At 51.6% G+C, this 26,710-nt stretch overlaps 7 protein-coding genes and 1 non-coding gene across 8 annotated transcripts; 5 read left to right on the top strand and 3 right to left on the bottom strand.

The window, feature by feature from the left end:
• Positions 1-898: 898 nt before the first annotated feature.
• P168DRAFT_291380 (putative ER membrane protein) lies at positions 899-2,058 on the top strand. Its single transcript, XM_024837403.1, has 2 exons — positions 899-1,014; positions 1,097-2,058. Exon 2 carries the CDS (start codon positions 1,319-1,321, stop codon positions 1,853-1,855), a length of 537 nt encoding a protein of 178 aa, XP_024691840.1. The 5' UTR covers positions 899-1,014; positions 1,097-1,318; the 3' UTR covers positions 1,856-2,058.
• Positions 2,059-3,426: 1,368 nt separating this feature from the next.
• Positions 3,427-6,452, top strand: P168DRAFT_271278 (anaphase promoting complex subunit 2). Its single transcript, XM_024835253.1, has 2 exons — positions 3,427-4,032; positions 4,091-6,452. Exons 1-2 carry the CDS (start codon positions 3,502-3,504, stop codon positions 6,410-6,412), a joined length of 2,853 nt encoding a protein of 950 aa, XP_024691839.1. The 5' UTR covers positions 3,427-3,501; the 3' UTR covers positions 6,413-6,452.
• A 356-nt stretch (positions 6,453-6,808) lies between these two features.
• P168DRAFT_328298 (type 1 glutamine amidotransferase) lies at positions 6,809-7,811 on the top strand (the record flags this gene model as incomplete). The annotated part of the gene is made up of 1 exon (XM_024841341.1): positions 6,809-7,811. The coding sequence occupies exon 1, from the start codon at positions 6,858-6,860 to the stop codon at positions 7,809-7,811; it is 954 nt and encodes a 317-aa protein (XP_024691838.1). The 5' UTR covers positions 6,809-6,857.
• Positions 7,812-8,074: 263 nt separating this feature from the next.
• On the bottom strand, positions 8,075-9,675 carry P168DRAFT_282993 (MFS transporter; the record flags this gene model as incomplete). Its single annotated transcript, XM_024836020.1, has 2 exons — positions 8,075-8,720; positions 8,786-9,675. The coding sequence occupies 2 exons, from the start codon at positions 9,673-9,675 to the stop codon at positions 8,075-8,077; spliced, it is 1,536 nt and encodes a 511-aa protein (XP_024691837.1).
• Positions 9,676-11,183: 1,508 nt separating this feature from the next.
• On the top strand, positions 11,184-12,783 carry P168DRAFT_305552 (3-carboxy-cis,cis-mucoante lactonizing enzyme; the record flags this gene model as incomplete). Its single annotated transcript, XM_024838938.1, has 3 exons — positions 11,184-11,596; positions 11,671-12,550; positions 12,730-12,783. The coding sequence occupies 3 exons, from the start codon at positions 11,184-11,186 to the stop codon at positions 12,781-12,783; spliced, it is 1,347 nt and encodes a 448-aa protein (XP_024691836.1).
• A 306-nt stretch (positions 12,784-13,089) lies between these two features.
• rfeD (putative transcription factor RfeD) lies at positions 13,090-15,295 on the bottom strand. Its single transcript, XM_024832945.1, has 5 exons — positions 15,010-15,295; positions 14,599-14,770; positions 14,397-14,548; positions 13,922-14,338; positions 13,090-13,855 (listed from the first exon to the last, which is right to left on the bottom strand). The coding sequence occupies exons 1-5, from the start codon at positions 15,130-15,132 to the stop codon at positions 13,199-13,201; spliced, it is 1,521 nt and encodes a 506-aa protein (XP_024691835.1). The 5' UTR covers positions 15,133-15,295; the 3' UTR covers positions 13,090-13,198.
• Positions 15,296-18,279: 2,984 nt separating this feature from the next.
• On the bottom strand, positions 18,280-18,360 carry P168DRAFT_t114. The gene has a single exon. It is a non-coding gene; the product is annotated as a tRNA-Ser (tRNA).
• A 3,959-nt stretch (positions 18,361-22,319) lies between these two features.
• Positions 22,320-26,542, top strand: P168DRAFT_271271 (putative importin beta-4 subunit). The gene is made up of 4 exons (XM_024835252.1): positions 22,320-22,648; positions 22,706-25,028; positions 25,316-26,052; positions 26,110-26,542. Exons 1-4 carry the CDS (start codon positions 22,603-22,605, stop codon positions 26,286-26,288), a joined length of 3,285 nt encoding a protein of 1,094 aa, XP_024691834.1. The 5' UTR covers positions 22,320-22,602; the 3' UTR covers positions 26,289-26,542.
• Positions 26,543-26,710: the final 168 nt, after the last annotated feature.

The raw sequence follows: 26,710 nt of genomic DNA, 5'->3' as shown, positions 1-26,710 counted from the left end.
GCATGGCGACTCTTAGGGTTGACGAATTATGACACGGTGGGTGGAGAGAAGGAGTATAAACTTTACGGGAACTCCCATATATATCATCCAATATCTTTGCAATGGTATGTTCATGTACGTCCTGGCTGTGTAGTGAGTATCTCTCGACTCTATTCATGCAACACCGGGGTGATCTCAGTTTCTAAGCACCGGCATCGAGGGGCACTTGACCCTGTATGGATGCACTGTAAGATGATGTTATCTGGTATGTCACAGCACGTGCCCATGCCTCAGCGCGACAAGGAAATTCCCGGCTCGAAAGAACGAACAGTCCGTTGCTGACTGCCTATTCGGCGGTGAGATCGGCGCGAGATAACACCATACAATAGGTTCATGTCAGGAGGGGCTTTTCAGCCGTGTCGAACCACCAATTGCCGTTGAGCCGTGAGGGGCTACCTATGCTATCTTTATACTGGGTGTATCGCGAAAGAAGCCCAAGTTGGGTCAGTGTCAGGCCTGAGGTTATTGCTGTCTGACTGATAGCCTGACAATTCAGGCGTTTATTCTTTAGGATTGCAGGACTGACATTTCAGGCACCACTGGAGGGGCCATGTGATGCCTGAGGGTGCCCAAGAGGAGATTCTCGAAGATGAAGAGAAACAATTCGACGTGATCGAAGGTCGGCTGCCCTGGCTGGAGGGGGTCGTGACCTGGACCATGACTCTGATTTCTCATTCTCCGCTCCCGGCCGCATCATCTTCATCATCCCACCTGATTTCGCATCGTGGTCTCCAGATTTGCCGCCCACTACTGAACATATTTACCTCACTGTCTCTCCTACGGTCCCTGTGGGGTAGACTAATACGATCCCTCACAAATATTGGGGTATTTTCTGATCAGACACTCTGCGTTCCTCCAACAACCCCCACCGCTAGTTGAATCCCGACCGTGACATCCCCTCACTCCCCCGCCAATCCTCGCGGATCACCAGGTTATCACGCCCACAGGTGTCTCTATCTCATAACAGTCAGTGAGGTATGCTCGTTTCTTTACCCTTGGATCTTCTGAGCCACGCACGGATCAGGCGCGATCGGAAAAGACCCTAAAGAAGCCTTAGAGCGAAGAAAGGAAAACGAAACAAAACAGACAAACAAACAGATCCTAACGGTTCGCGGATCGCAGTTCCGAGGTCTAACGTCATTCCACATTCCACGATCAAAAAGTCTCAACAGCTCTAGAGACCCAGCCCGTCTCCCTCCCTATCTCCCAGTTCGCAAACCCGATCCGAACCTTCCCCCGCGATTACCCGGTCCCGAAGTGTCCGTCCTCCAACACCACCATGGCCTCCTTCATAGAGGATCTTTGGATGAGCGTCTTTACGCCGGGTCCCACCCCGACCTTGCTCGTCGCCACAAACGTCACCTTTGCCGCCCTCCAGACCCTCCTCATGGCCCTGCTCTGGTTCACATACAGCATTCATTTCTTCGCGCTGTCGCTCTTGTCCGCGGCGCTATGGTTTTCGATCAACTGGTTCGCCAAGGAACTGAGTCAGGTGCAGGCTGAGCAGGAAGCGGCAGCGAAAGACGGTCAAGACGGCAAGACAGGAGAGGAGAAGGGTTCGTCGGACGGTAAAAGGAGACTCCCGGGGGGGCTGGACACCCCGGGGAGCGATACGGAAACGGAGAGTTTGACAGAACGCAAGGGTCCGGCCGCGTCGGGTTCCGATCTTCGGCCTACCGAGGCGGCTCCGACGTCGCTGGAGTTGCCGGGCAAGCATAACGAGGTTCGAAAGCGTCCCAGTATGGGTGGGGAGAGCTCGGGCTATGTCAGTACCGATAGTGAATGGGAGAAGGTGGAAGATAGTAATGGGAATTGAGCTAGAGCTTGAGGTGTGTGAAGGGACATCTGTTGGATTTGCATGATCATCCGTGCTCAGTAACTTATCCAACGGTAGATGCCGGGTTGTCTGTTTGTGGGGGCAGTCTCTATATTGAATGATACCCTAGAGATGTCTTATGCTTTTCGATGTTATGCTAGAACAGTGTCTTCTGTTTTGGTCGAAGTGGTTGTGATATTTTGGAAGGAATCGATAAGATCACGTACATTGAGTTTATAGTCTCTCGTGCATAGTAGAGCTACAACTAAGCAACCATGTTACACTGCAGCTGAAAACAGCCAGGAAGCGCTTCAGGCAGCTCAAAACGACAGTGAACCCTGTTAATCAACCTGTATAGGCCAACTAAGTAGCTTACTCTTCAACAGTTCAAAAAATATCTCAGGTCAGTGCAAGATATCAATGACAGAACCAGTCTTTGGACCATCCTATTCCTTCTAGAATCGAGTCGGCCACTGGGCTACCTTCGAACAGTGTCTTGTTCCTGGATAAAATAATATCGAACATAGTAAATTCGCCTGTGGTAACAACCTACCATCACTCTACCGTAAAAACCGAGTAATATCAAAATACGCTTACAGTTAGCAGTCTCCAACCGCAATCCAGATAAACAGCTCACCAAGTGTTCGCTTACGACAACATCATTCCAGCTCTTTCCTTCAATCGCCTCACTACTTAGTCTTCTACTCATTACGTGACTTCCAAATGTCTCCGTCCACGAACCATCCTTTACAGCATCGTCCCCGTGCAAACCAACCCCGTCCGTATGCATGTCCCGCCATACATATTTGTCTCCTCTTATCGAAGTTGAATATCAGATTCAGATAAAGCTCCAGTCTGTCCCCTTGCTAGACTTGAAAATCACTTCTATCCCTGCGATCCGATGCCGACTGCGCATATACTCGGGCCTCACAATACCCATGACGTCACCTTACATATACCGACGCTTGGGACTGCTATGTTCATCCCGAAGCGTGACTACCTGCGTAGTTACACCGGAATGCACTAGGCCTTCTGATTAACCAGTTTTAGGTATTTGGACTATCGTACTGGGGTGCTCAAAGCCGAGCAGGGTCTTGTTCTGAGAACCAACCCTAGTTCGGACTTCGGGGGTGGATCTAGATCGGCCCTTTGGGGGAATGAGGCTGGCTCGGACTTGGATTAGCATTTTACTAGCTGGTCTATTATAGCAGTGGGATCTCATCTGTCCTCATCCCTGCGAGCCCTAATCTTGCATGCCTAGGCCTTATGATGTAGTCATTCATTGTTCGCTGGTATCTTGTTCAGGTAGATACCGTCGTGGATATATGCTGAAGACATGGTGTCTCACTGTATATATCAACCAGATTGTCAGAAATTTGCAACAACAATTTCAATCTACATCGATATACACTTGAATGTTGAAAGATGTTGCATCGGGGAATATTGATAGTTGATACTGACTCATCCGCCAAGCCCAGGCCACGTCCCAAACCGGCTAGCGCGTGTTGTTATCTGGGGATGCTTCAATCAAGCCGATACCAAGATCTTCACACGCCGACGCAACAACCAAAGAAAAATAAAGACGACACTAAACTCGCTGTCTACCGCTAATACATCATCGAAATGCCTCTCAAGTGACGTTCGCAATGCCACCCACAGACCCCATCATCCCCGCCCGCCGACGCGTCTTCGAGTCTGTGTTTTCCCCCGCGTCGCTCGAAGACTTCACCACGAACAGATCGGCGATCGGACCGACGAGCTCCTCTCCATTCTCCTCCAAATCGAATACCTCACAACCCCGGGCCCAATACGCAGGCCATCGCCGCTCTCGATCGTCCACGGCATCCCAGTTGACCGACCCCGCGAGCACAGTCGACGAACCGTGGCACGACCAGGCCACCTGGGACCGAGCATGGCGGGCAGCGACGAGGTTCTTGTCGGTCCCGGACCGAGAACTGGACATATGGGTGCTGGGAGAGGATGCTGAGGAGACGAGACTTTTACGACACTTCAATCGACACACGCGGCCGTCGAAAGATGTCAGTGCTGCACTGGCGTTCTTGACTGCGCCTTTGTCGCAAGGGGGGCCGGACGCTGCTCAGCGAAGTATTATCGATTGGTATGGGTATGAGATACGGAGACATTTCTTGAAGAACTTCCGAGGAAGCTTACACATGGTGGGTTACTTGTTGTCCTTTGCGGTCCTGCCTGTTATCCTAACTGTTTGCATTGCAGCTTTTGAACCACCCCGAGCAGGACCAACTACTGCAGAAGATAGTTCACTGCTTACAATTCGCTCGGAGGATCTACTTCTCCCCACTCGTGGAATACGTGCTTCCGCTGCTGAGTGCAGGGGGAGAGGAGCGGGCGTTGATTAAGCTACGCCGTGGCTTCCATATGATGGTGGCATATGCGCTGCCGTGGCCCCAGTTTTCGGTATTGCTTACGCGCGAGCTTGCTAGGGATTCGTTGACGATACTTGGGATAGATACCTTGACTGAGGAAATCTTCGAGGATGCGCTTAGCGTCGAGAACATGGAGATCGACCATCAGTACTCCGTGTCGTACCAAGACTGGCGGGATGCCCCGTCCGACGAGTTTCGGCTGCAGATGATGTCCGACGAGGGAGAGACCCGCGTGGCTGCTGCTCGGGAAAAATTGTTGTCATTACTGCATGGTTTGCAGCTCGTGGGACTGGGCGGGGAGAAAGCGCAAAAGGTTTTCGCCGGTGTGATGAATGCCATGATGTCGGAGTTTATTAGAACGGCGTACGCAAACCAGTGGGAAGGGCCGTCCTTGGCATCATCCCATCTGCGCCATTGGATCGAGAACGTGTTTGCGCGGCTGGTGGTTCAGGTCCTGTCTGTCATCAATGTCCCAGAGTCTGGGCAGAAAGAGCCCGATCAGCTTGACGTGAACCTCAATGACGTAGAAAAATGGCAGGAAATCGGGATTTCGCGTCTCGGGTCCCTGCGGACGAGCGAGCTTTTCGATGTGATCGTGGAATGGCCTGCGAGCAGTGGTGCTATTGAAGATCTGCGACACTTCATCACATATCCGGCTGCGCGATCCCACCTAACGCACTCGTTTGTCGCGACGCTCAATCGCAGGCTACTACACCCGGGTGCTTCGACTGTTGAAATCTTGCAGGTCTACATTTCCATCATTCGGTCATTCAACTTGCTTGATCCCAAGGGCGTCCTCCTCGACCGGATTGCGAGACCAATCCGCCGGTATCTACGGGATCGCGACGATACGGTCCGGGTGATCGTTGGCGGTCTCTTGGCTGATCCGGCGGATGCAGATGCACAGGCCTCATCGAGCGGAGATAAGCTGGTTGAGCTGTCAGCAGAACTGACCAAAGCGCACCAGAACTCGCTGCGCGGCGAGAAAGGAGAATTAGACTGGGACGACATGAGCTGGGTGCCTGATCCAGTCGACGCTGCGCCCGATTACCGCAAATCGAAGACGTCAGACGTGATCGGCAGTCTAATCAGTCTCTTCGAATCAAAGGAGATGTTCGTCAAAGAGATGCAGAATATGCTAGCCGACCGGCTACTGCAAAAACGGGCCGACTACGACCAGGAAATGTCGGTCCTAGAGCTTCTCAAGCTCCGGTTCGGCGACAATGCTCTACAGGCGTGCGAGGTCATGCTACGCGATATCTTCGACTCGCGACGAGTCGACGCCGTGGTGCGGAACGACCAGGGGCTTGCGAGAAAACAGTCCGCCGCGACGCCGTCGACTCCGGCTCAGGGTGCGAAACGCCCAGCCGGGAGGGACATTCCGGACCTGCATGCCAAGATCCTGTCGCATTTCTTCTGGCCCGATATCCAAGAGCAGGAGTTCCACGTGCCGGAGGATATCGTGCAGCTGCAGCAACGTTACGCGGCCGGGTTTGGCTCGTTGAAGCAGTCGCGGAAACTGACATGGCTCAACGGACTCGGCCAAGTGACCGTCGAGCTGGACCTCGAAGACCGAGTATTCGTCAACGAAGTCACGACGTGGCAAGCGACCGTCATCTACGCCTTCCAGTCACCGTCGGGGGACTCAAAATCTCTCACCATCGAGGACCTCGCCGCGCAACTATCCATGTCACCGTCGCTAGTGCGCAGCGCGTGCTTATTCTGGGTCAGTAAACGCATCCTCATCGAAGGACCGCGCGACACCTACCGCGTACTGGAAGTACTACCAAACGAAGGCGACGAGACGGCCGCCCCCGGCAGCGCCAACATCCCCGGCGCCGACGACGACGGAGCCGCAGCCGCCGACGCAGCGCAAGCAGCCGCAGCCGCCGATGCGGCGGCGGCGGCGGCAGCCAAGGAATCGGCCGAAGCGGCAGCCATGGAAAAGATGAACCTTTACTGGCAATTTATTGTGGGGATGCTGACTAACCAGGGGGCGATGCCGCTGCAGCGGATCGTGATGATGCTGAAGATCGCGGTGCCCGGAGGGTTTCCTTTCAGCAATGAGGAGTTGCGCGAGTTCCTGGCGGGCATGGTGTCCCGGGGGAAGCTGGAGATAGTCAGCGGGGGGAGTTATAAGATCGTGCAGTGATGCATGCATGCTATGCTAATAGATATGAGTTACGACAATGGACAATCAGTTACTTATCTTATCTGTATAGATCTGTCTCCGCATTTGATATGCGCTTGATATATGGGCTGCAGCCTGCCGCCCTTCAGTGGTTGATAGATGCCGCTCCACGACCTCGCTTCTGAGTACTGATACCATATATCCGAATAACCGACAGATAAGCTTTGAAGTTATTCGCGAATCCAAACGGACCGCCCTTCCAAAACAAGTAACATTATGCGTCTGACCCACTTTTTAACATTTTTCTTTAAAATCCAACCCATGGAGATGCGCCACCCAAAACATACAACAATCCAATTCACTCAATCCGCCTTACAACACTCGATCAACATACCAGCTTATCATCAATCAAAGAGAACAAATTACAGAGAGTGCGCAATCAAATCAAGCATCGACAAAGCGACAAATGCACATCGCCATCCTCGACGCGGACATCCCCGTCCCGGCCGTCTACGCCCGTCGCGGACTCTACTCCTCTCAATTCAAAAAACTCCTCCAAGAAGCCGCTGCACGAGTCCATAAGTCTCCTTCACAGATCCACACGACAGCCTACGACGTCGTAGGAGGCTGTCTTCCCTCCCTAGACAGTCTACGCAAGCAGCCCAATCCCTCCTCCTCCACCACCGTCGCCACCAACGGCACCACCACCAACGGCGCCAGCGACAACAACTCAAACACCAACCCCCTAACCCAACCCATCGACGGCATCCTCATAACCGGCTCCAGCTCCGGCGTCTACGCAACAACCACCCACCCCTGGATCACGCCCCTCCAACACTTCATCCAAACAGTCTTCACATGCTACCCGCACGTCCGGCTCTTCGGCGCCTGCTTCGGGCACCAAATCATCGCGCAAGCCCTGCTCTACCCATCCGTGCACGTCGAAGCCTGCCCCACGGGGTTCGAAATCGGCCCCGTCGACATAACGCTATCTGAGCCGTTCGCGCGCGCCTTCGCCGGCCCGTGTCGCGCGCTGCGCGCGGGGCCGGAGTGTATGCGGTTGCAGATGGTCCATGGGGATTGGGTTGTTCCTGCCAGTCACAAATACCACAAGGATGAAGAGGAGGGGAGGGGGTGTGGGGGGTTGCCGGCCCCGTGGGTGAATGTGGGGTCTAGTGCGGCTTGTTCGGTGCAGGGTCTGTATTATCCTGGACGGGTGTTGACGTTCCAGGGACACTTTGAGTTCGATGGGTTTGTGAACCGTGAGACGTGTAGGGAGTTTGGGAGGCGGTTGGAGTGGGGCGAGGAGCGGGTGAAGAGGGTTTTGGAGGAGATTGGGGGGAGTGGGGATGAGGCTGGGGTGGATGATTCGGAGGTGGCTGCTGAGGTTGTTTTGAGGTTTTTTGAGGGGAGGGATTAGGGGGTTTGTTATGGATTGCATTTGGAATAGATTAGATTAGATTACTTGTATATATGTTTGCTTTATTAGTATATAGAATTCATTTGTTATTAGATGGCAAGTCATACTTTATAAGACCTTGGTGGTTAATAAAGGCAAGGCCGCGCTATTTTGAAAGATGGAAACCCTCTATTAGAACTATATTAATCCAGAATTGATTGGTTCGCATACACAGAGTGGATAATAGATACTTGATACTCATGACTGAGACATACCGGAGTATCTCACGTTTCCAGTAACATCTCCATCTCCCTAATAAGCGGACTCGCTTTCCGAATCTTATGCCCATGAAAGTAAAAAACAACAGGAATCAAAATGCACACAGCCTCCACAATCCCCAGCAGCGTACTCGCCCAATTCAACCCAAGCGTCGCATACATTTCCGGCCCAGCAAGCGGAAGACAAGCCCCCATAACACTCCGCAACACCATATTCCCCGCAAGCGCCGAAGCAGCATAGATACCGTACGAGCGCGCCATATAGTTACTCGCATAGATAAAGACGCACGCATTCCCAGCGCCAAAGGGAACGCCCGCCAGAATGGGCGCAATCCAGTGCACATTGGGCGTGCAAGTCCAGGCGAACCACAGCTGGCCGATTGCTAGAAGCGTTGCGCCGAAACAGATGATGCTGACCATAGCTTCTGGTGGCACTGTGCCGGTTTCTGGGCTTTTGCGGTGGAGGTTGATGACTTTGCGGAAGAGGGGCTCCATGGCGATGGCGATTAGGACGCCGACTCCTATGCCGGTGAAGGAAAGGCCGCTGGTTCCGGGGGACCAGCCGCGTTCTTGGTGGAAGGCGATTGGGTAGGCGACGAAGCAGAGGTAGAGGATGGCGTAGACGATTGCGACGTAGGTATCCCAGAATAGACTGTAGTGTCATTAGATTAGGTTTCCGTATAAGGGTGGTTAGCGACAGTCTGGTGAGAAACATACCATATTGGTTCCGTTATGATCATCATAAACGGCCGACTGAGACTCGTTTTAAGCAATGACTTGAGATCCTTTTCACCATCATAACGAGTCCACCATTTTGGATTCTGCGTTTCCTTCCGTTGTTTTTCGGCTCGTTTTCTCAATATAAGCGGAGCGTACGTTTCTTTGATACAGACCATCAAAGCCAAAACGACACCGCCCATAATGAGAACAATCCAGTTCGTCCATCTCCAACCCAGATATTGGAATACAAAGCCACCGATAATCGGACCATAAACCGGGCCATTAGTAGGTCCAATCGACCAGAAGCCAAAAGCCAGAGCGCGGTACTCATCGGAGACAATATCATTGACAGAGGCGGGAGAGTTGGACATCATTGCACTTCCGAAAAAACCCCCAAAGAACCTGCTCACGAGAATTGACTCAATGTTGGACGCTAAGGCACTCGGCAGTATCAGTACGAGGAATATTGCCATGGAGACAATATAAACAGGCCGTCGACCCACGACTTCACTCAGCGGCGCAAATATAACCGTTCCCGCCGCCATGCCGAGGAGGTATGTGGTGACGCCCAGGAGGGCCACACTCTTGGATATATGGAATTCATCTTGCAGCCCTGGGATCCCCGATGTGTATAACGTGCTGAAGAGACTTACGACTGTAGCGCCGAGACTCATGGTCATCACTGTGAGGCTTTTGTACCACAGGGGCCATAGACGGGGATTCTGGGTATCTTGGGGGTCCCAGTATATCTCAAATTCGGGGGGATTTAAGATACTGGGTAGTTTGGATATTACAGGCTCGAGGGGAATAGTGTAGCCCTCTGTAGCTGCACTATAGCTCCTTGTTAACCCATCATCCACGCAGGCTTTTGCTGGAGGAGAATCCATGGCGGTAGCTTTGAGCTATTTTGCGGGAGAAATTGGGGAAGAAAAGAAGGAGAACAAGAAAAGAAATTCCATTTGACATAAATATAAGGTTGAAAAAAAAAAAAAAAAATCGGAAGAATCACGACCCAGATATAAGGAGTAGGGTTATTTGCTGTTTGTCATCGAAGTATACCTACTGAGCGGGATGCCGATAAGGTGGTGGGGATACTGAGTGATCTCCGGGTCGGTATCCCGTTGACGCCATATTCTGTAGTAATATGATTTGCGTCAAGGTTGGTTCGTGAGTGTACATGATTCTGATCAGAACTATTAATGTTTGAGAACTTCAGGTGGGATAGCCCGAGAGTGTATAAGACAACGCAGTAGTACACTGGTCTGGTCGGCCTAATCGCATATATACCCGCGTGTGCACGCTGTGAGTTATTTTGTAGAAAATCTCTACCATTCTTGCATATTTTCGTATGATATTACAGATCATTTTAGAGTTGTAGGGTTCCAAACTGACATATGTGGTGTGGGTCACATGTCTTGTCCATAGTATGGATGGTGACTTGCCAACAAGCATCCAGCATGATGCTACCCTCGTATTCCAAATTCTTTGTCTTGGTCAAAGGAATTGTCTTCCTTATACATATTTTTTATTATTATTACCATTGTTAATAGCATTGTGATACGTCAGTCCTTATATATTACTCAACAAACCAAAGCCATGATAGGTGGAAGAAACTCAGGCTGAAACTGCCCAGCTTGTAAATTCACCAGTTGCCAACCAACCTCATCGACATACCCCCATATCTAGCTGAAAAATCCCCAATTGAGAGACCACTGCTGGCAGGACAAATCCACGATGATCCCAGCTTCGCCCCATGCAATCCAATCTCAATATGGCCCCCATTTAGCCCCCATCCGGCCCCATCGGGGCGAATCCTGCAGCGAATCCTACCCGGTTTCACCACTGTCGCCGGGAACCCCCGGGCCTGAACAGGGGTAGAGAAGCCGGTTGTGAAGGATAGACGGACAGACGAAGCCGCCTGAATGACTCAAGGACACGAGTGTTCCTGCAGGAGGGATCGTAAGTGCGGCAGATAAATAGGGTCATTTCCTGATCTGACCTATCAGTATCAGTGACTGGTGATGTCTGTCGTGGTGGACATGTTGTTGGGCACGGAGGGAGGAGTTAGGGCTTGACTGATCATCCCGTATGGATCATATCAGCCACTTTGTGATCTCCTCCTTCATAGATTGATAGACAATCGGGGCGTAGCGGGCAACACTCGAAATAAATGAAGTGATACAGTTACATTCCAGACGTACATGTCGATCCATACCACTCCCAGCCTGTACTTCCCCACATCAACACCCCCAATCATCCCTGCCACGATGCTTCCTTTATCCGGAATTCAGCCCTTCAAAGGGCTCTCCAATCTTTAAAAACCACGTCCCTTCTCTTTTTTCCTGGCCCAAATTCTTCCTTGTAAATGCGAACATAATCAACGAGAACCGCAACAATGATCCACCCCCTCACCACTCTCCTCTCCCTCTCCCCCTTGCTCTCCGCAGCAGCAGCATCATCATCATCATCATCACAAGCCAACATCTACGCAACCCACTACAACGGCAACGTCTACGCCCTCTCCCTCACCCAGCGCCACAATGACGCCTACAAGCTCGACCTCGTCTCCTCCCTGAAAGCATGCGGGCCCATGCCCAGCTGGCTCACCGTCGATCCGGACCTACACCTCCTCTACTGCTCCGACGAGACGGGCGATCCAAAGACCAACGGCTCGGTCAGCACGCTCTCCATCTCTGATAAGGGAGGTTCTCTAAAAGAGATCACCACGACGGAGGTCCCTGGCGGCGGCGTCCACAGCGTCATCTACGGCGGTGAAGACGGGAAACGATATCTCGCTATTGCGCACTAGTATGTCCTTCTTTCCCCTCCCCAATATAAATATATACACCACATAAGATCTATAAAACTAACAAAGAAACCAGCGGCGGCGCCTCCCTCTCAACCTACACCCTCCCCCTAACCCCCCACTCCGAACCCCACCAATACATCCCCTACAAGCTCTCCACACCCTCCCCCAACCCGCAACAAGCCATCTCCCACCCGCACCAAGTCCTCCTCGACCCCACAAACACCTACATAATCTCGCCCGACCTCGGCGCCGACGAGATCCGCATCTACGCGATCCAAAAATCCACCGGCAAGCTGTCCCCCTGCCCCTCCATCGGCGGCTTCCCGCGGGGCGCAGGGCCCCGCCACGCTGTCTTCTGGACGCCGCCTGCTTCGCTGTCACGCTTTGCGCCTGTTGGGCATGTTCCTGGGGGGGAGGGCCAGACGACGCTTTATACGGTTAATGAGTTGAATGGGCGAATGAATGCTTATGAGGTTGTTTATCCGGCTGCCTCTGGCTCTAGCTCTGGCGATGATGACGAGGAGGAGGAGAAGGAGAAGAGAGGGGATGATGAGGAGGGAGAGGAGCAATGCCCTACCTTCAAACACATCCAGTCCTTCGTGCCCTATCCGGATGAGACCCTGCCCGAAGGCGCTACTCTCTCCGCGGTCGTCGCTGCGGGGTCCAACATCTACGTTTCGATCCGGACGGACCAGGCCTTTGCGCCTAATGACTCCGTGGTGACGCTGAGCCGTGCCGAGGATGGGACAGTGAAGGTTGAGGATCTTGTTTCGTCGGGGGGGAAGGTCCCGCGCACGATGGCTGTCAATCGGGAGGGGAATTTGATGCTGGTTGGGGATCAGAGCTCGGCGAGGGTGGTTGTTTTGGAGAGGGATGTGAAGAGTGGGGAGTTGGGGGCGGTTGTGGCTAGTTTGGATGTTGGGGAGGAGGGAGAGGTGGGGACTGCGGAGGGGGTGAGTAGTGTTGTTTGGGTTGAGTAGTTTTCTTTGTGTCTTTGTTTTTTTGTTGATTTGTTTTGTTTCTTGTGGTTAGAAATGAGACCTGCTGGTGAGTTGGAACAGATAGATAGATATATCTTCATTGATGCAGTCACCATACATATATCATAAGAAGTCAAACCAACCAACCACAGGATAAGTATGAAAAAGCCAACACCAAAATGCCACCGTTAGTGTATATCGAATGATCGCCAGCGTCACGTCAAATCTCACTGAAGAGACAGATCTCACCAGTTATAACAGTGAGAGAAGAAGAAAAAGCATCTCATCTAGTGAAAGAGAGAAAACAAGAAGAGAAGAGAAGAAGAAAAAGAAAGAAAAGAAAAGAAAAGAAAAGTCCAGCTTTCACATCTGGTGCGTTACATCCAGGGTTCTCGTCACTTAGGGAGTGCCCGCTGCTGTTGTCTGTTCCGCCCGCTAAGCACTCCCCGTCATCATCCGTAAATCTTTTGAGTACCGAGTCCCTCAATCCGTTAATCGTAACGTCCGTAAAACATGATTGACTCCGTCCAACTCCGTGTTCCGGTGGATAAAAGAATAAAAAGAAAGAAAAACAAGAGGGTTGAAGGGGGGGAATGTGAAAAGGTGAAAAGGAAGGAAGGATCATCTGAAGTCCAATCGGAATGCCTTCCACTTCCCTCCAATCGCCCGGCACGATGGACAGGGCCGGTTGGGATAGCTGGTAGGTCCATGCGATATGGCACTGCCCGGGCTCGATGTCACATTTCGGAATGAGTTCTGCGGACTACCCATGAACATGCCCACGCACTCGCGACACACGCCGCAGATACACTCAGTACAAGCGTAGCACTCGTTCACGGGCCACGCGCGCTTGCAATGCGCGCAGTAGATCTCGATCTCCTTGCTGCGGTAGGAAGCCGGGGTCGGGTTCGAAAAGCGGTGGTGCTGGCGCTGCGAGGCCGACGAAGGGAAAATGTTCAGCACCGGGCTCGAGTCGTTCATCGGGGGTCCCAGGCGGCTAACGCCCATTCTGCCGGACGTTGTCGACGCCGAGTCAAGCGACGACTCGATGGACGGGAACGGTTCCAGGTCGCTGTCGCGGTTGCGGGCCAGGTCGTAGGGCGGTGGGGTCAGGGATTTATGCAGAGGCGACGCCGCGTACGAGTGAGGCCCGAAAGGACGATGCGACGGATGAGGGAGCCCGGACTGTGCGAACCCCGGTGGTAACGACGACCGAGTTTTCTCGGATGGTCCCGTCAGGTTGGAAATTAGTGGGGGAATGGTGGGCGAGCGACCGAGCTGACGTCAGGCACGGTTAGCAATCTCTGATAAGGGCCGGGATGAGAGGTCTATGAGCGGACTCACCTCAGACTGTCGATCGTCATCGACCTCCGTCGCCGATGTGGCTGCTTCGATCAGGTCCTCCCACCGTTTGCCTTGTGCCCATGCGGCTGTCTGTGGTTCGGCCGAGAGCGCCTTGCGGTCGCCGAGACTAGGGCGTCGTCTGTTCAGCTCGCGCGACTTGATCCGTTCGTGTTTCGGCTTGCGAGCTCCAGAGATGGACGACTTGCGCGGTCGCGGTAGCTTGTCGCTTCGTTGAATCGGAGGCAGGGTGGAGGAGCGCCCCGGAGGCGAGTGGTTGAGGATGGACGGGAGCAGGCCTCGTGGGCGAGGAGGCGACAGTGGCCGTAAGGATTCTTGTTTAAAATGATCACGCAGCGAGGGCAGTTCAATGGAAGAACGCATACGACCTTGCGCAAGGTCGTTGTCCGAATGACTCTCCTGTCATTTGTTATTCCCACCCTTTAAAAAAGGGTCCAAAAGGGTGAAGTCAACATACCATATCCGTATCCCAGTCCGAGGCGAGCCGATTATGATGCAACTGGGCCAAAGCTACGGCAGCTGTCGCAGCGGCCGGATGAGTCTCATCGGGCCCGTGAGGAGTAGCGGGAGAGCTGGCATCCGCGACGTAGATATCGCGGTCGGCGATTCCTAAATCCCCATCAACAGGGTATTTTCACGGTCGCATGGAATATACCCACCATTGCGCCTCCGATGAGACTGGGACTGGTTTGGCGGAGACAAATGGGCCCGTTGATCCGGCGGCGTGGTGACCATCAGAAGGAAGCTCTCCTCGGTCGCCGGGAGCTTCGGGATATAGTGGTTCGGATGGGCCCGCCGAATGTGCTCCTGCATGGAGCGATAGCGCTTCTCCTAACGCGGGGACATGACATGTCAGATGCGAACGCCAGATAGGTGGTTATAAAGCCTCAGCCTCCGTCGCCACCTCCCTCCCCGTTCCAAGTCCCATGTGTGTATCTCCCAGCCAGTTGACAGAGTGATAGTCATGATCAAAACGGCCGAGCTTGCCAGAAGTGGGGCTCTTATCGCGGAGTGGTGGGCGGGCGAGAGAACAAATAAGGAGGGGGGTGGGTGGGAACGGGAAAACTCACGCCCAAGCATCTTTTCCGACAATTGGAGCCATCATTGTTCTTCAGTGGGCAAACCACCTCATTGTTGGCGTCCGTCACAGAGAATGAGCTAGTCATGGACGCTCGGGGGGGCATGGTCTGCATGAATCCGTAGATGGCGGGGTTGGTCCGAGGCAGAAGCTAGCCAACAAGCACGCAGATAGATAGATGACAGCAGGACAATGAATCAGATCACTCTTAAACCAGCGATACAATGCATGCTCCGAGAGAGGGCAGGGGTAGCAAGCATGCAATCGATGAAGCGGCGCCAATATGGGGGGGGTCAGAGGGGTAGAAAGGAAGCTGAAAATGATGCCAGTGGCAGACAAGAGGCAAGAATGAAGAAAGAAAAGAAACCCACTACACCAGGAGGTTGTAGGAAACAAGTTAAGAATTCATCAGACCAAAAAAAGCTGGAGTAATTAAAGAAAGTTAGTTGGCTTTGCTGGAGCTGAGGTTAGTTAACTATAGTCGTAGTTAGTCAGGGTACGGTATTTCAATAACCAGGCTGTAAGGTAAGGAAAGAAAAGACAAGCTACCTTTAAGAGGAAACTAGGACCAGCTGGTGTGGACCGTGTGCTGAAGTGGATCCAAGAATGGATGAAAAACTGATAAAAAAGGAAAGCCAAATGAATATTGGCAAGACCACGGATAAGAATGGAGAAAAATGGAGAAAATGATGTGAACCAAAAGTAGAAATAAAGGAGGAGTCCAAGACGAAGAGAGGAGGAGGCAAATGGCCATGTTCTCTTGCGAGCGTTATTTACCAATAATACAATTATACCAGTATACCAAATACCAGATACCAGATACCAGATACACCCATACCCTGCCGGAACCCTCCGACTATGATCGTTGGACTCAGAGGCGAGCTGACCAATCTCCAATCCCCAGAGAAGATTGGTAGAGGAATGAGGATGAGGGAGTATTTGGTACCGTACGGTATCACATGAGAGACCGGGTAACACGGCTCATACATCCCACACAATGGGAGCTTAAATGGCTTGGATGCCAGAGGACGGACTACGGAGTAAGGTAGAGGTGGTTAGGAGGTATATGAGACTGTATTCCAGAACAAGTCAGCTCGAGATAAGGATGAATGCCTTATCCTGATGCGCTCGATATCAGCTGGTTGATAAGTCTATCGATAAAGCTGACCGTGGACAGCGCGATATCCGCCCAGCAAATCCATCTCCTCTGCAGCCAACTGACTAACTAACTAACTTTGCTCGGAGTAGCATCGACAATGTGACATGCGACACCGGATTAATTCATTTTGATTTGATCCCATGCACAAAGACAAGACCTTGGATCGAGCTGATTCCTCTCATCTACCATCTCACGTGTGTTCCGAGTTCTCTGCCTCGGGTGGACTGTCCCTTACCATGACCTACACCAGCAAAGAGGGGTTTTAACCGGTCAAAAACGGACAACTCCAAGACCCTTAACAGTACTATCCTCTAATAATGAAGTTGGAACGCAAGGTGAGCTCGGCCTTGCAGATGCTGTGCTCGTCTCGTGGTATGCTTGGTGCTTCCCCACGAAAAGGCCCGGCTGAGATCGGCCTGGTCTGATACCGTTGCTGTCAGTATCATGTGGTATTTAGTGTATTGTGGTGTATGGTATGGTACGGTATTGTCGGAGTTTGCGACAGCTGCGGCAACAGCTTAAATCAAGACAAGAAAAGAAACAAACAATATGCGTTCATGGTGGATAGAAAATATTCCAAAATATTACTACATGTGTCTCCTATATATCTATTTCTGATTCAAAAAAAAAAAAAAAAGAGAGAAAGGAAAAAGAAAAGACAGAGCAAAAAGAAGAGAAAAATCCAAGGTGGGATGCCCCTCCTCCAGCTCTCCGCAGCTCCCGCGTAGCTTGCATGCAACCCTATTTAGTTCTATTGGAGCTCCCGAGCTTCGAGCTTTCACCTTTTCTCTGGCCACTGCCTCCCACTAGGCCTGTTGGGGTTTAGCTAGTGGCGAATTCGTTCCTTATGTCCGTGCCAGAGTCATCCTTCTATGAGACTTTTGAAACAGCTGGTTGTCGCAAACAGAGACGAGGAAATTTTTATTTCCGCTTAAAGGCCATCTTAGCCTGTATTTTACAATATTAGATAAACCTAGGATTAAATAATTTCAAACACAAAGAATCAACCAATATAAGGGGGGGGGAGAGAGAGAGAGAGAGAGAGAGAGAGAGAGAGAGAGAGAGAATATATATGGGTCTGGGTGTGTGCCTCCCAGAGTGAGAGATTTTCTACTCCGTAAACCTATCTTAGGTAGAAGTCAGGAACAGCACACCGAGCCCCATCATCCACGCCACCAAGACCGTATTTCAGATGAAAAAGCCCTCACCGAAGCTTCCATTCTTCGGTGCGGGGGAACAATCACCTTGATCCATGTTAACTGCCGGTTTCGTTCTGGTCACAGGCAGGGGTAGACCGTAGGACCTAGGCAGGTTACTACTCACTACCAGTATCTAAACAAGTATCCAGGTGCCTAGGTACTAGGTCCAGACTATGTACTAGTTATATGCAACCAATGCAACCCCGTGCTCTTCGCTGCATGTCGCTTGAAACCAGGCTCTCTAGCTCAGGGAATCTGTTTCTGTTTCCTGGTAGGGTGGATCATAATCGCTGACCGTACCAGGCTACTACTAGGTACTACTGCACTGGCTACATTAGTAGAGCGTCTTTCAACCACTTGAATGGACAAACGATGAATCTCGAGCCATCCTGATCAGATGGAGACAATGCCGGCGGGCGCGGTGGTTTTGTTTCCTGTTCAGGGCAGATGCAGACGAGTCCAAAGCAGTGTGATTGGAGAGTGATGCCGCTGGGGTGGCTGCTGGTACCCAATTAGAGCTGTGGTTGTTATACTCTGGACTGGTTAGTACCGGTATTGCTGGAGGAGTGGGTAAGTACCTCCGGTGGGCAGCAATACTTCTGGGCATAGAAAGAGAACCAACTGGATAGATAGCATTAATCCGTTTCGCCTGGGTGGCGTCTACAAATACTAGATTCAGGCAGTGTATCAAATTAGCCAAGCTCCCGAATAGATCCTATTAGCCTGCAGTCAAATAGGTAGCAAAGTTCTGATGTATAGCCGAGACCTAGTGCACAACCTCCTTATACGAAAGATAACAAAAACATACACTATCAACCAAAAACAATAGAAGCAAAAAAACCTCCAGCTTACTCTCACCCTAGCAACAGCTATGCGAAGCAGACGAAGCAAAAGCAAAAAAATTCGACAAGGGCCGGATTCGAACCGACGACCCCGAAGGGATAAGATTTCGAGTCTTACGGATTAACCACTCTCCCACCTTGCCGTCTTGTTGAATATTTGTTTTTGCTTTGAAACTGTAAGGGGAGGGTAATTTTAGTGACAGTGTAACCCTAACTTGCTGTGTTCACGGTACTACCTAATATTTCCGACAATCGTGTTGGAATGTGTGGATTGGGATTGATAGTATCATTGTTTGTTTAGATTAGCTGCTAATAGGTTATTATCTGGGTTTAATCATAGATACAGGGTACTCTGTGTGGGTTATATCGAGGTTTTCTCGAAGTTGTGTCAGTTATATATTTATTGACATGATTAAAGAAATTGCTATATATCCAAGGCCAGATTTCTAAACAACACAAACCAAGTTGAATTAGTACCACCCTATAAGAAGAGAAACATAATTCCAACTAGCGTGTAATTTCGTAAACCTTCATAAATTCAGGAGTTTTATCAGAACACCGCTGCAGGTCTAGCAACGTCCAGACGGGACACAAAAAGGCCGAATTGAGGCCTAGCAGGATTCCTCGAGCTGACCACGATCCATAGTTTCCAGAGCAGGACAAGATAGCTGGAAAAGCTAACAGCCTGATTGAACATAGGCGTCGCAGTTGAAAACCAGATAAATCGGGTTGCAGAGCTCGTATAGTGTGGTTAAAGGATGATGCCAGGTTTTTGACAAAACGTCCCTCATCGCGTATTAGAACAGTTCGACGATTACCCGGTTCAATCGACCAGAACGTTTATTAATAGGCTAATTGAGCCCGTTTCCAAACCGGTAGTATCGCACTTTGCACCAGATCGAGAGACATGTCCCGGAACACAACCTCGAGTTGGCATAGGTATAGTCCACCACAGTCACGGCAATATTGCCTCGACGTGGGATCCCGTTGACACAGATTTTGCTGCTGCTGGAAAACTAAGTCTCTACCTAATGCGAAACAGCAAATTAGCGGATTCTGTCAATATATCTTGTCTGGATCTTCTGACTATTCATACCTCCAGGCTTCAATCCCAGGTTTTTTTATCATTCAGGGAAAAAGTGCTTTATTTCAAAGCCTATCATAATGATCCGTCACAAGTCTCTCACCACCCTGGACTCTCATCTCATGGGCAACGCTCTCCACATTGTCGACCTCCCTTACAATTACGAATATGGAGATCGATGCCATAGTGTGTGGCCCGCAGACGGCCCCCTTTTGTAAAATCCTGGTAGTAGGCCTTGCGATCCTTGCGTTTTGCGGTGAAGAGACTGACCAGCTCAGCCTCCTGCAAGACAATCCTTTCGGCACCCTGGGGCACCTGCAGCAAGGACAGGGGGATTTCTCTGGGGTTCAGACGCAAAGGTTCTATTGTATTCAATAGGCCTTGTTAGAATTGGGCTGTCTTCGTGTGTGGGTTGTATAATGCTGAGAGACTTACACTGAGAGCGAGACCCATATAATCAATTAAATTATTACTGATGTAGCTTGGTACTCTCGTATATGGTTTTTTTGTTCAGGAATTGGCGGTAAGTCATTGGAGTGATGAACGTGAATTATCTCGTCAAAGTCTTTTTCAAGGACCAGGGACACGATGTGGAGAAGCCTCGGATATCAAGACTTATAGAGCCTGACGGACTCCTTATTGTTGCAATAAATAAGGGGACTGTCAGGATGGCATGGATATATGACGATTTTGGCCTTCTTGAGTAACCCTATATTCAGGGCTACACCTGTAGATCGAACGGCAGAATAACTTGTCGAGCGATAGATGTATCTGGAGCATCCATGCAAAACGCAAAAAGTGTCGATGCGTGGCACACCGAGGGACAGACAGCATGTCTAGGGAGCTAATCAGTATGGGCTGGCAACCTATTTTGATGGATTGGATTCTATTACCTGTAAGGGACTCGTGCCATGGGATAATAGATACTGAAGTCCAAGGAACTGAGCCTCGGCAGACGGTATGATATTCCGTATCTCGGAAGGAGGGATTTTATCCACAGGTCCCTTTCGACGAGTAATAACGACCACCTCAACCATCCCTGATAGCCGTACCCTGAGCCAGAGCCGCTAGATGGGCTACTAGGTAATGCTGTCCTTTTTTTGAATTGGGACTTGGGCCTTGAAGCTTCTTGGAGACGAGATAACAACAAGTTGGTCATTCTCTGTGGGCTATGCGACACCTGATGCAATACTTTGAAGCACCAATCTATTCTCTTCAGTGATCTCGAATTCGGGTGCCTCTGCCACCGTTTATGCGCAGCTTTAGCGGCTTTTGCTTCCACACGATGTGTGGCTTTAGGTGAGTGAAAGTCGGGGTAGCTATCTGGTCCATATGAGGCTAATATCTGCCACTGGGTGACTTTGAAGATTCAGGATTTCTGTTCTTCGGAGATGGCACGCCTCTCGTGACCGATCAGTAGCCTCATGTTAGGGCATGGGTGGCCAGGCTTGACTGACTGAACATATCTACTTAGCCACCTCGCTCCCAATCAGTTTGGCTGGCACAATAATTAGATTCATTCCGTCGTGATCACTAGCTTGTGTTTTATCAAGCGGTCATCTGTGTAGTAGCACCCTATAGGGAACGACCTAGCCGAGGGGTAGCTGGTAGCATTGGACACTTCTAAAGGTGACGCCCTGTGCCCGTGAGGCTTGCACATTTGCGCGGCTCGGATTGAGAAACAAGGATATATATATATGTATATCTATATATTGATTTGGAGGTTTTAAAGTAGATGTGGGAAAAGAAAGATGGAAAGAGGAGGAGAAGAGGATGAAGAGAGAAAGATGGGCATATTAGGTAGAAGAAAGACTGACACCATGAAAGGCCCATAACCATACATTTGATTCTCTTCTTACTAGAAAAGTCGAAACGATGAATGATAACAGCATCGTCTGAAGGATTTAGTACCTAGTGGATAGGGCAGGCTACTGTTTGACCAGTTACTGCTGCACAAAGCAGCTGATGATTGTACATGGTTATTTGGTATGATAGAGCTTAAAGAACAGAAACCAAGTTACTGAAATAAGTACTAAGATATTGAGCTCAATGAATTGATTGGAAAGAGAGTGATGTGAGTGGTGAAGGGTGGACAAGAGTTGAGGGTATGGATGTGGATATTCCTGTCCAGGTTTGGTCTACGAATAGGTGCTGCTAGTTTACACAACTGTCTTTTCTCTTTATCTTGGTATCCATTGTGGTATCCGCACTTTCTTTATTTTGGGATATATACTTTGACATATAATAGAGTGGTACCATGATGCCCTAGTCGGCAAGTAGGGTACTTGCATATAGCACGTTTTCTACGGTCCTCCATTAAGGTGTAGAGCCACCATTTGAAACACATTGTTCGCCGTCTGCGACATGAGCTTACAGCTACTTCTATTGTGGGATGTTGACAATGCCAGGCCAATTGTAAACCCTACTACGTCAAATGCAAGAACTCATGCATGATCGACAGTGCGGCATTAGCGCCTCAGGCAGCAGACGGCGAAGAATCTGGAAGAAACAACGCGAATTGATCTTTGTTCGCTTGTAATGGAGACTATTCTGCTTGAATTGAGATTTCCGAGCCATTTGGACCCATTGTTGTCCGCAAGGACAGTAGATTGAAGACGGTTGAGAAATGCAGACAGCCAGCTCGACCGTGTTTGTCTACACGGCTGAAGAATGGCCGATAGTAGATACCGGTATGTCCAAATTTTCAGGTGGACCCCGAGACTGAGCTGCGTGTCTGCCGTGTCAATAGAATCGTTGTCTGGATCCAAGTCCACCCCTATCCCGTGCGAGAGGGTAAGAATTCTGTCGCGAGTGGATACTATTTGCAAAACAACAACAGTGGAAAACGCGGTTGTTGAGGGATAAATTGGTATAATTGGTATAACTGCCTTGATCCGCACGTGAGGCGGGCCGCTAGAGACCGAAAGGGGAAACTAAACAGCCCACTTTTTTTTTTTTTTTTCTTCTGTCTTCTTCCCCTCCGCGTCGAAACTTTTTTTTTCTCTTTGCTCTTCATCTCTTTTATTCTTCTTCTCCTCCTCCCCCCTTCTTCCTCTCTCTCTCTTCCTTTCTCTTTCTTCCTCTCAAACTCTCCTTTTTTCTCTTCCTTTTTCTTTCCTTTTCTTTTGTTCCATATTTTTGTGATACCCCTTGAGCTGCCTGTCATTGTGCAGACAGCTCTTTTTTGTCCCTGTACAGGAGCCTGTGCAGAGATTTTCTTCTCTTGAGGACCTGGGACTATCCCCTTAATTCATCAGTACATAAAAATTTGGTTACAAAAGCATTGGGTTTTTCTTTCACAATGGATCAGCAACGCTTTCTCCAGCAGTTGCAGATTGTCCTGAACCGTGAGTTTTCCCAGGTGACGCCGATGTGACAGATCATACTGACATGTCTTTTTTCAGCCTCTCAGGGCAATGTCAAGGAAGCAACTGGGGTGCTCCAACGCGAGTACTATAACAAGCCCCAGTCCCTGGTTCTTCTGATCCAGGTGGCTACCGGCCATGAAGACCCCAACCTGAGACAGCTGGCCGCTGTGGAGGCCCGCTCGTTGGTGAACAAGCACTGGGTTAAGATCCAGCCCAACGAGAAGCCTCAGATCCGCGAGCAGCTGCTCCGCTCCTCCATGGGCGAGAGCGAGCCTCTGGTCCGTCACTCGATTGCGCGCATCATCTCCGCCGTCGCCAAGGTTGACCTGAACGACGGCGAGTGGGCCGAGCTGCCCAACTTCCTGATCCAGGCCGGTGGCAGCGGCAACAAGGATGAGCGTGGCGTGGGTATCTACATCCTCTTCACCATCCTGGAGACGCTGGGTGAGGGCTTCGAGGAGAAGTTCCAGGACCTGTTCAACCTCTTCGGCAAGACCATCTGTGATCCCGAGAGCGAGGAGGTCCGTGTCAACACCCTCCTTGCTCTGAGCAAGCTGGCCATGCACCTGGACTCCGATGAGGACGAGGCCCCCGTCAAGGCCTTCCAGCAGCTCGTGCCCCCTATGGTGGCCGTGCTTAAGGATTCCATCGACCAGCAGAACGAGGACCGCGTCATGCAGGCTTTTGAGGTGTTCCAGACCCTGCTGGGCTGTGACCCCGCCCTGCTGACCGTCCACCTCAAGGACCTGGTGGTCTTCATGAACGAGATTGCCGCCAACACCAACGGGGATGAGGACACCCGCACCCAGGCCATCAGCTTCTTGATGCAGTGTGTCCAATACCGCAAGCTCAAGATCCAGGGCATGCGTATGGGCGAGCAGCTCACTCTCACTGCTCTGCACATCGTGACCGAGCTGGGTGATGATGAAGAAGACGACGACATCACGCCCGCCCGGTCCGCCCTTGGTATGCTGGACATGCTCTCCCAGAGCCTCCCCCCCAGCCAGGTCGTGGTGCCGCTGCTGCAGGCCCTGGGCCAGTACTTCAACAACAGCAACCCCGACTACCGTCGTGCGGGTATCATGGCCCTGGGCATGTGTGTCGAGGGCGCCCCCGACTTCATCAGCACCCAGATGAAGGAGATCTTCCCCATGGTCCTGCAGCTGCTCGCCGACCCGGAGCCCAAGGTCCGCCAGGCTTCTCTGCACACCGTTGCTCGTCTGGCCGACGATCTCGTCGAGGACCTCAGCCAGGAGCACGCCAGACTCATGCCCCTGCTCTTCCAGAACCTGGCGAGTGCCATGCAGGAGTACAAGGGCGAGGAGGATGGCCCCAACGTTGACATCATGAAGGCCGGCATCAGCGCCATCGATGCCGTCGTTGACGGTCTGGACGAGAAGGATGTTGCCCCCTACCAGGGTGAATTGGTTCCGATCCTGCACAAGCTTTTCCAGCACCCCGATTTCAGAATCAAGGGTCTGGCCGCCGGTGCCATTGGCTCTCTGGCCTCGTCTGCCGGCGAGGCGTTCCTGCCGTTCTTTGATGAGACCATGCATCTCCTCCAGGAGTTCGCCACCGTCAAGGACAGCGAGGAGGAGCTGGATCTGCGCGCTAGCGTGACCGATGCTATGGGTGAGATGGCCATGGCCGCCGGCCCTGAGCGCTATCAGCCCTACGTTGAGCCGCTTATGCGTGCCACCGAAGAGGCCCTTCACCTGGGACATTCGCGCCTGAAGGAGAGCACCTATATCTTCTGGGGTGCCATGTCCAAGGTGTACGTTGAGCACTTCTCTCCCTTCCTTGATGGCGTCGTCAACGGTCTGTTTGCCTGTATCGACCAGGACGAGACCGATCTCGACGTCTCCCTGGGTGAGCATGGCAAGGACCTGGTTGGCCAGGAAGTCACCATCGGTGGCCGCAAGGTTCGCGTTGCCAGCGCCGATGACGACGAGCCTGTCGGCGAGGATGGTGAAATCGAGGACGTTGATATTGATGAGGATGAGGACGCCTGGGATGACATCACCGCCACCACTCCGCTGTCTCTTGAGAAGGAGATCGCTGTGGAGGTGATTGGCGACCTGGTTACCCACACCAAGGCTGCCTTCCTGCCGTACTTCGAGAAGACCATCGAGGTTGTGCTGCCGCTGGCGGAGCACCCTTACGAGGGTGTGCGCAAGAGCACCATCAGCACCCTTCACCGCTCGTACGCCATGCTCTTCGGCATCGCCGAGGAGACTGGCCAGATGGAGAAGTGGAAGCCGGGTCTGCCTCTGCAGGTCCAGCCTGCCAAGGAAGTCAAGAAGTTCGGTGAGATCCTCATGACGTGCACCGTCCGTATGTGGACTGAGGAAGATGATCGGTATGTCAACCTTTTTCTTTTCTGTTATTATTACTCTTCCCGCTCGATTGAAATCGAAGAGGATCTTTTCCCACTTCATTTTCACCCTGCCTGGAAGAGTCTCGCGAAGGATCTCTATCCTTCCGAGGCGATTACCATGATGAACACCTTCGTTTACCCAGCTCACTCGGAGTCGCAAAGCGACGTTGACGTGAACGACGATTTATCTACTCCTGACTCAAATCCCCTAAACCGTGCCTGTTTTTGAATTGCTTGGAGAGATTGATATCTAACCTCTTCGATGCTAGTGCTACTGTCGCCGACATCAACCGCAACATGGCTGAGAACCTGCGCTACTGCGGTCCTGCCCTGATCGCCAACGAGACGACCCTTCACAACGTCATCCAGATGATCACCGACATCATCACCAAGCAGCACCCCTGCCAGATCGAGTTCGGTCCGGAGGAGGAGTCCGCCGAGGCTGGCGAGGAGACCTCCGAGTTCGACTGGATTGTCGTTGACACCGGTCTCGACGTTGTGTCTGGTCTCGCCGCTGCCCTGGGTGAGAGCTTCGCCGAGCTGTGGAAGGTCTTTGAGAAGACCATCCTCCGCTATGCCAGCAGCAACGAGTCCCTCGAGCGTGCTACCGCCGTCGGTGTCCTTGCTGAATGCATCAACGGCATGGGCGCTTCGTGCACCCAGTTCACTTCCTCGTTCCTCAAGCTGCTGCTCCACCGTCTTGGCGAGGAGGACTCCCAGACTAAGTCCAACGCTGCCTATGCCATTGGCCGTCTGGTCGAGCACTCCAACGCCGACGCTGAGATCATCAAGGAGTACCCTGCGATCCTCAGCCGTCTGGAGTCCTGCCTGCACCAGGATGTGTCCCGTCTCCAGGACAATGCGACCGGGTGTCTTAGCCGCATGATCCTCCGTCACCGCGAGAACGTGCCCCTCAAGGATGTCCTCCCGGCCCTGATCAAGCTTCTGCCCCTCAAGAACGACTATGAGGAGAATGATCCTTTGTTCCGCATGATCTGCCAACTGTGTATGTCCCACTCACCCGGAACTCTAGTTTTTTGAATGACCGCTAACGTACCAATAGACAAGTGGGAGGACGCCACCATCCGTGAGCTCACCCCCCAGCTGCTGCCCATCTTCCAGTCGGTCCTGACTGGCGATGCGGAGCAGCTGGAGGATGAGCGCCGGGCCGAGCTCGTCGAGCTGGTCAAGTGGCTCAACCAGATGCAGCCTGGAGCGGCTCCCTGGGCGGAGCAGCTTTGAGTGCACAGCCATATTTGAAAGATGATGGCTTGATGATTCCATGAATACGACATGATGGATAGACTGGATCCTTCAAAAGGAGCTGTGACGATTTAGAACACGATACCCTAGCACGCGGAACTTGGCCGTCCGCACAAGTGCAATGACCCATGCCAAATCTATAGAAGATGGACTGGAAGGAATGATTTATGACGCCAAAAGTTGATTAATAGTTGTACATATGGTTAGCCTTTAATGAGGATAGCAATTCTTTCCATCATATTAATCATCGCTCATTGTAAACGACCACAGTAGTATCTATATATAGACAGCAAGGCTGGAATTGGGATCTCCACCTGCAAGAACATCGTGGCCTCTGATTAGCGGCCGCATCACTTAGTCTAGGGCACGACCCGACCCCGGACTGGGCGTTTTCACAGCTG

This window comes from Aspergillus campestris (genome assembly GCF_002847485.1).
Source record: "Aspergillus campestris IBT 28561 chromosome Unknown P168scaffold_8, whole genome shotgun sequence".
In the NCBI taxonomy this organism is placed as follows: Eukaryota; Fungi; Ascomycota; class Eurotiomycetes; order Eurotiales; family Aspergillaceae; genus Aspergillus; species Aspergillus campestris.
This window is presented reverse-complemented; position numbering and strand designations above follow the sequence as displayed.

Excerpts from the sequence above, each read along its gene's own strand:
- P168DRAFT_291380 (XM_024837403.1), top strand. The coding sequence starts at position 1,319 with ATGGCCTCCTTCATAGAGGATCTTTGGATGAGCGTCTTTACGCCGGGT.
- P168DRAFT_271278 (XM_024835253.1), top strand. The coding sequence starts at position 3,502 with ATGCCACCCACAGACCCCATCATCCCCGCCCGCCGACGCGTCTTCGAG. Across the intron at positions 4,033-4,090 it reads TCCGAGGAAGCTTACACATG|CTTTTGAACCACCCCGAGCA; the intron begins GTGGGTTACTTG and ends TTTGCATTGCAG.
- rfeD (XM_024832945.1), bottom strand. The coding sequence starts at position 15,132 with ATGCAGACCATGCCCCCCCGAGCGTCCATGACTAGCTCATTCTCTGTG. Across the intron at positions 14,549-14,598 it reads GTCTCATCGGAGGCGCAATG|GAATCGCCGACCGCGATATC; the intron begins GTGGGTATATTC and ends ATGGGGATTTAG. Across the intron at positions 14,339-14,396 it reads CGGACTGGGATACGGATATG|GAGAGTCATTCGGACAACGA; the intron begins GTATGTTGACTT and ends AACAAATGACAG.
- P168DRAFT_271271 (XM_024835252.1), top strand. The coding sequence starts at position 22,603 with ATGGATCAGCAACGCTTTCTCCAGCAGTTGCAGATTGTCCTGAACC. Across the intron at positions 22,649-22,705 it reads GTTGCAGATTGTCCTGAACC|CCTCTCAGGGCAATGTCAAG; the intron begins GTGAGTTTTCCC and ends GTCTTTTTTCAG. Across the intron at positions 26,053-26,109 it reads CCGCATGATCTGCCAACTGT|ACAAGTGGGAGGACGCCACC; the intron begins GTATGTCCCACT and ends ACGTACCAATAG.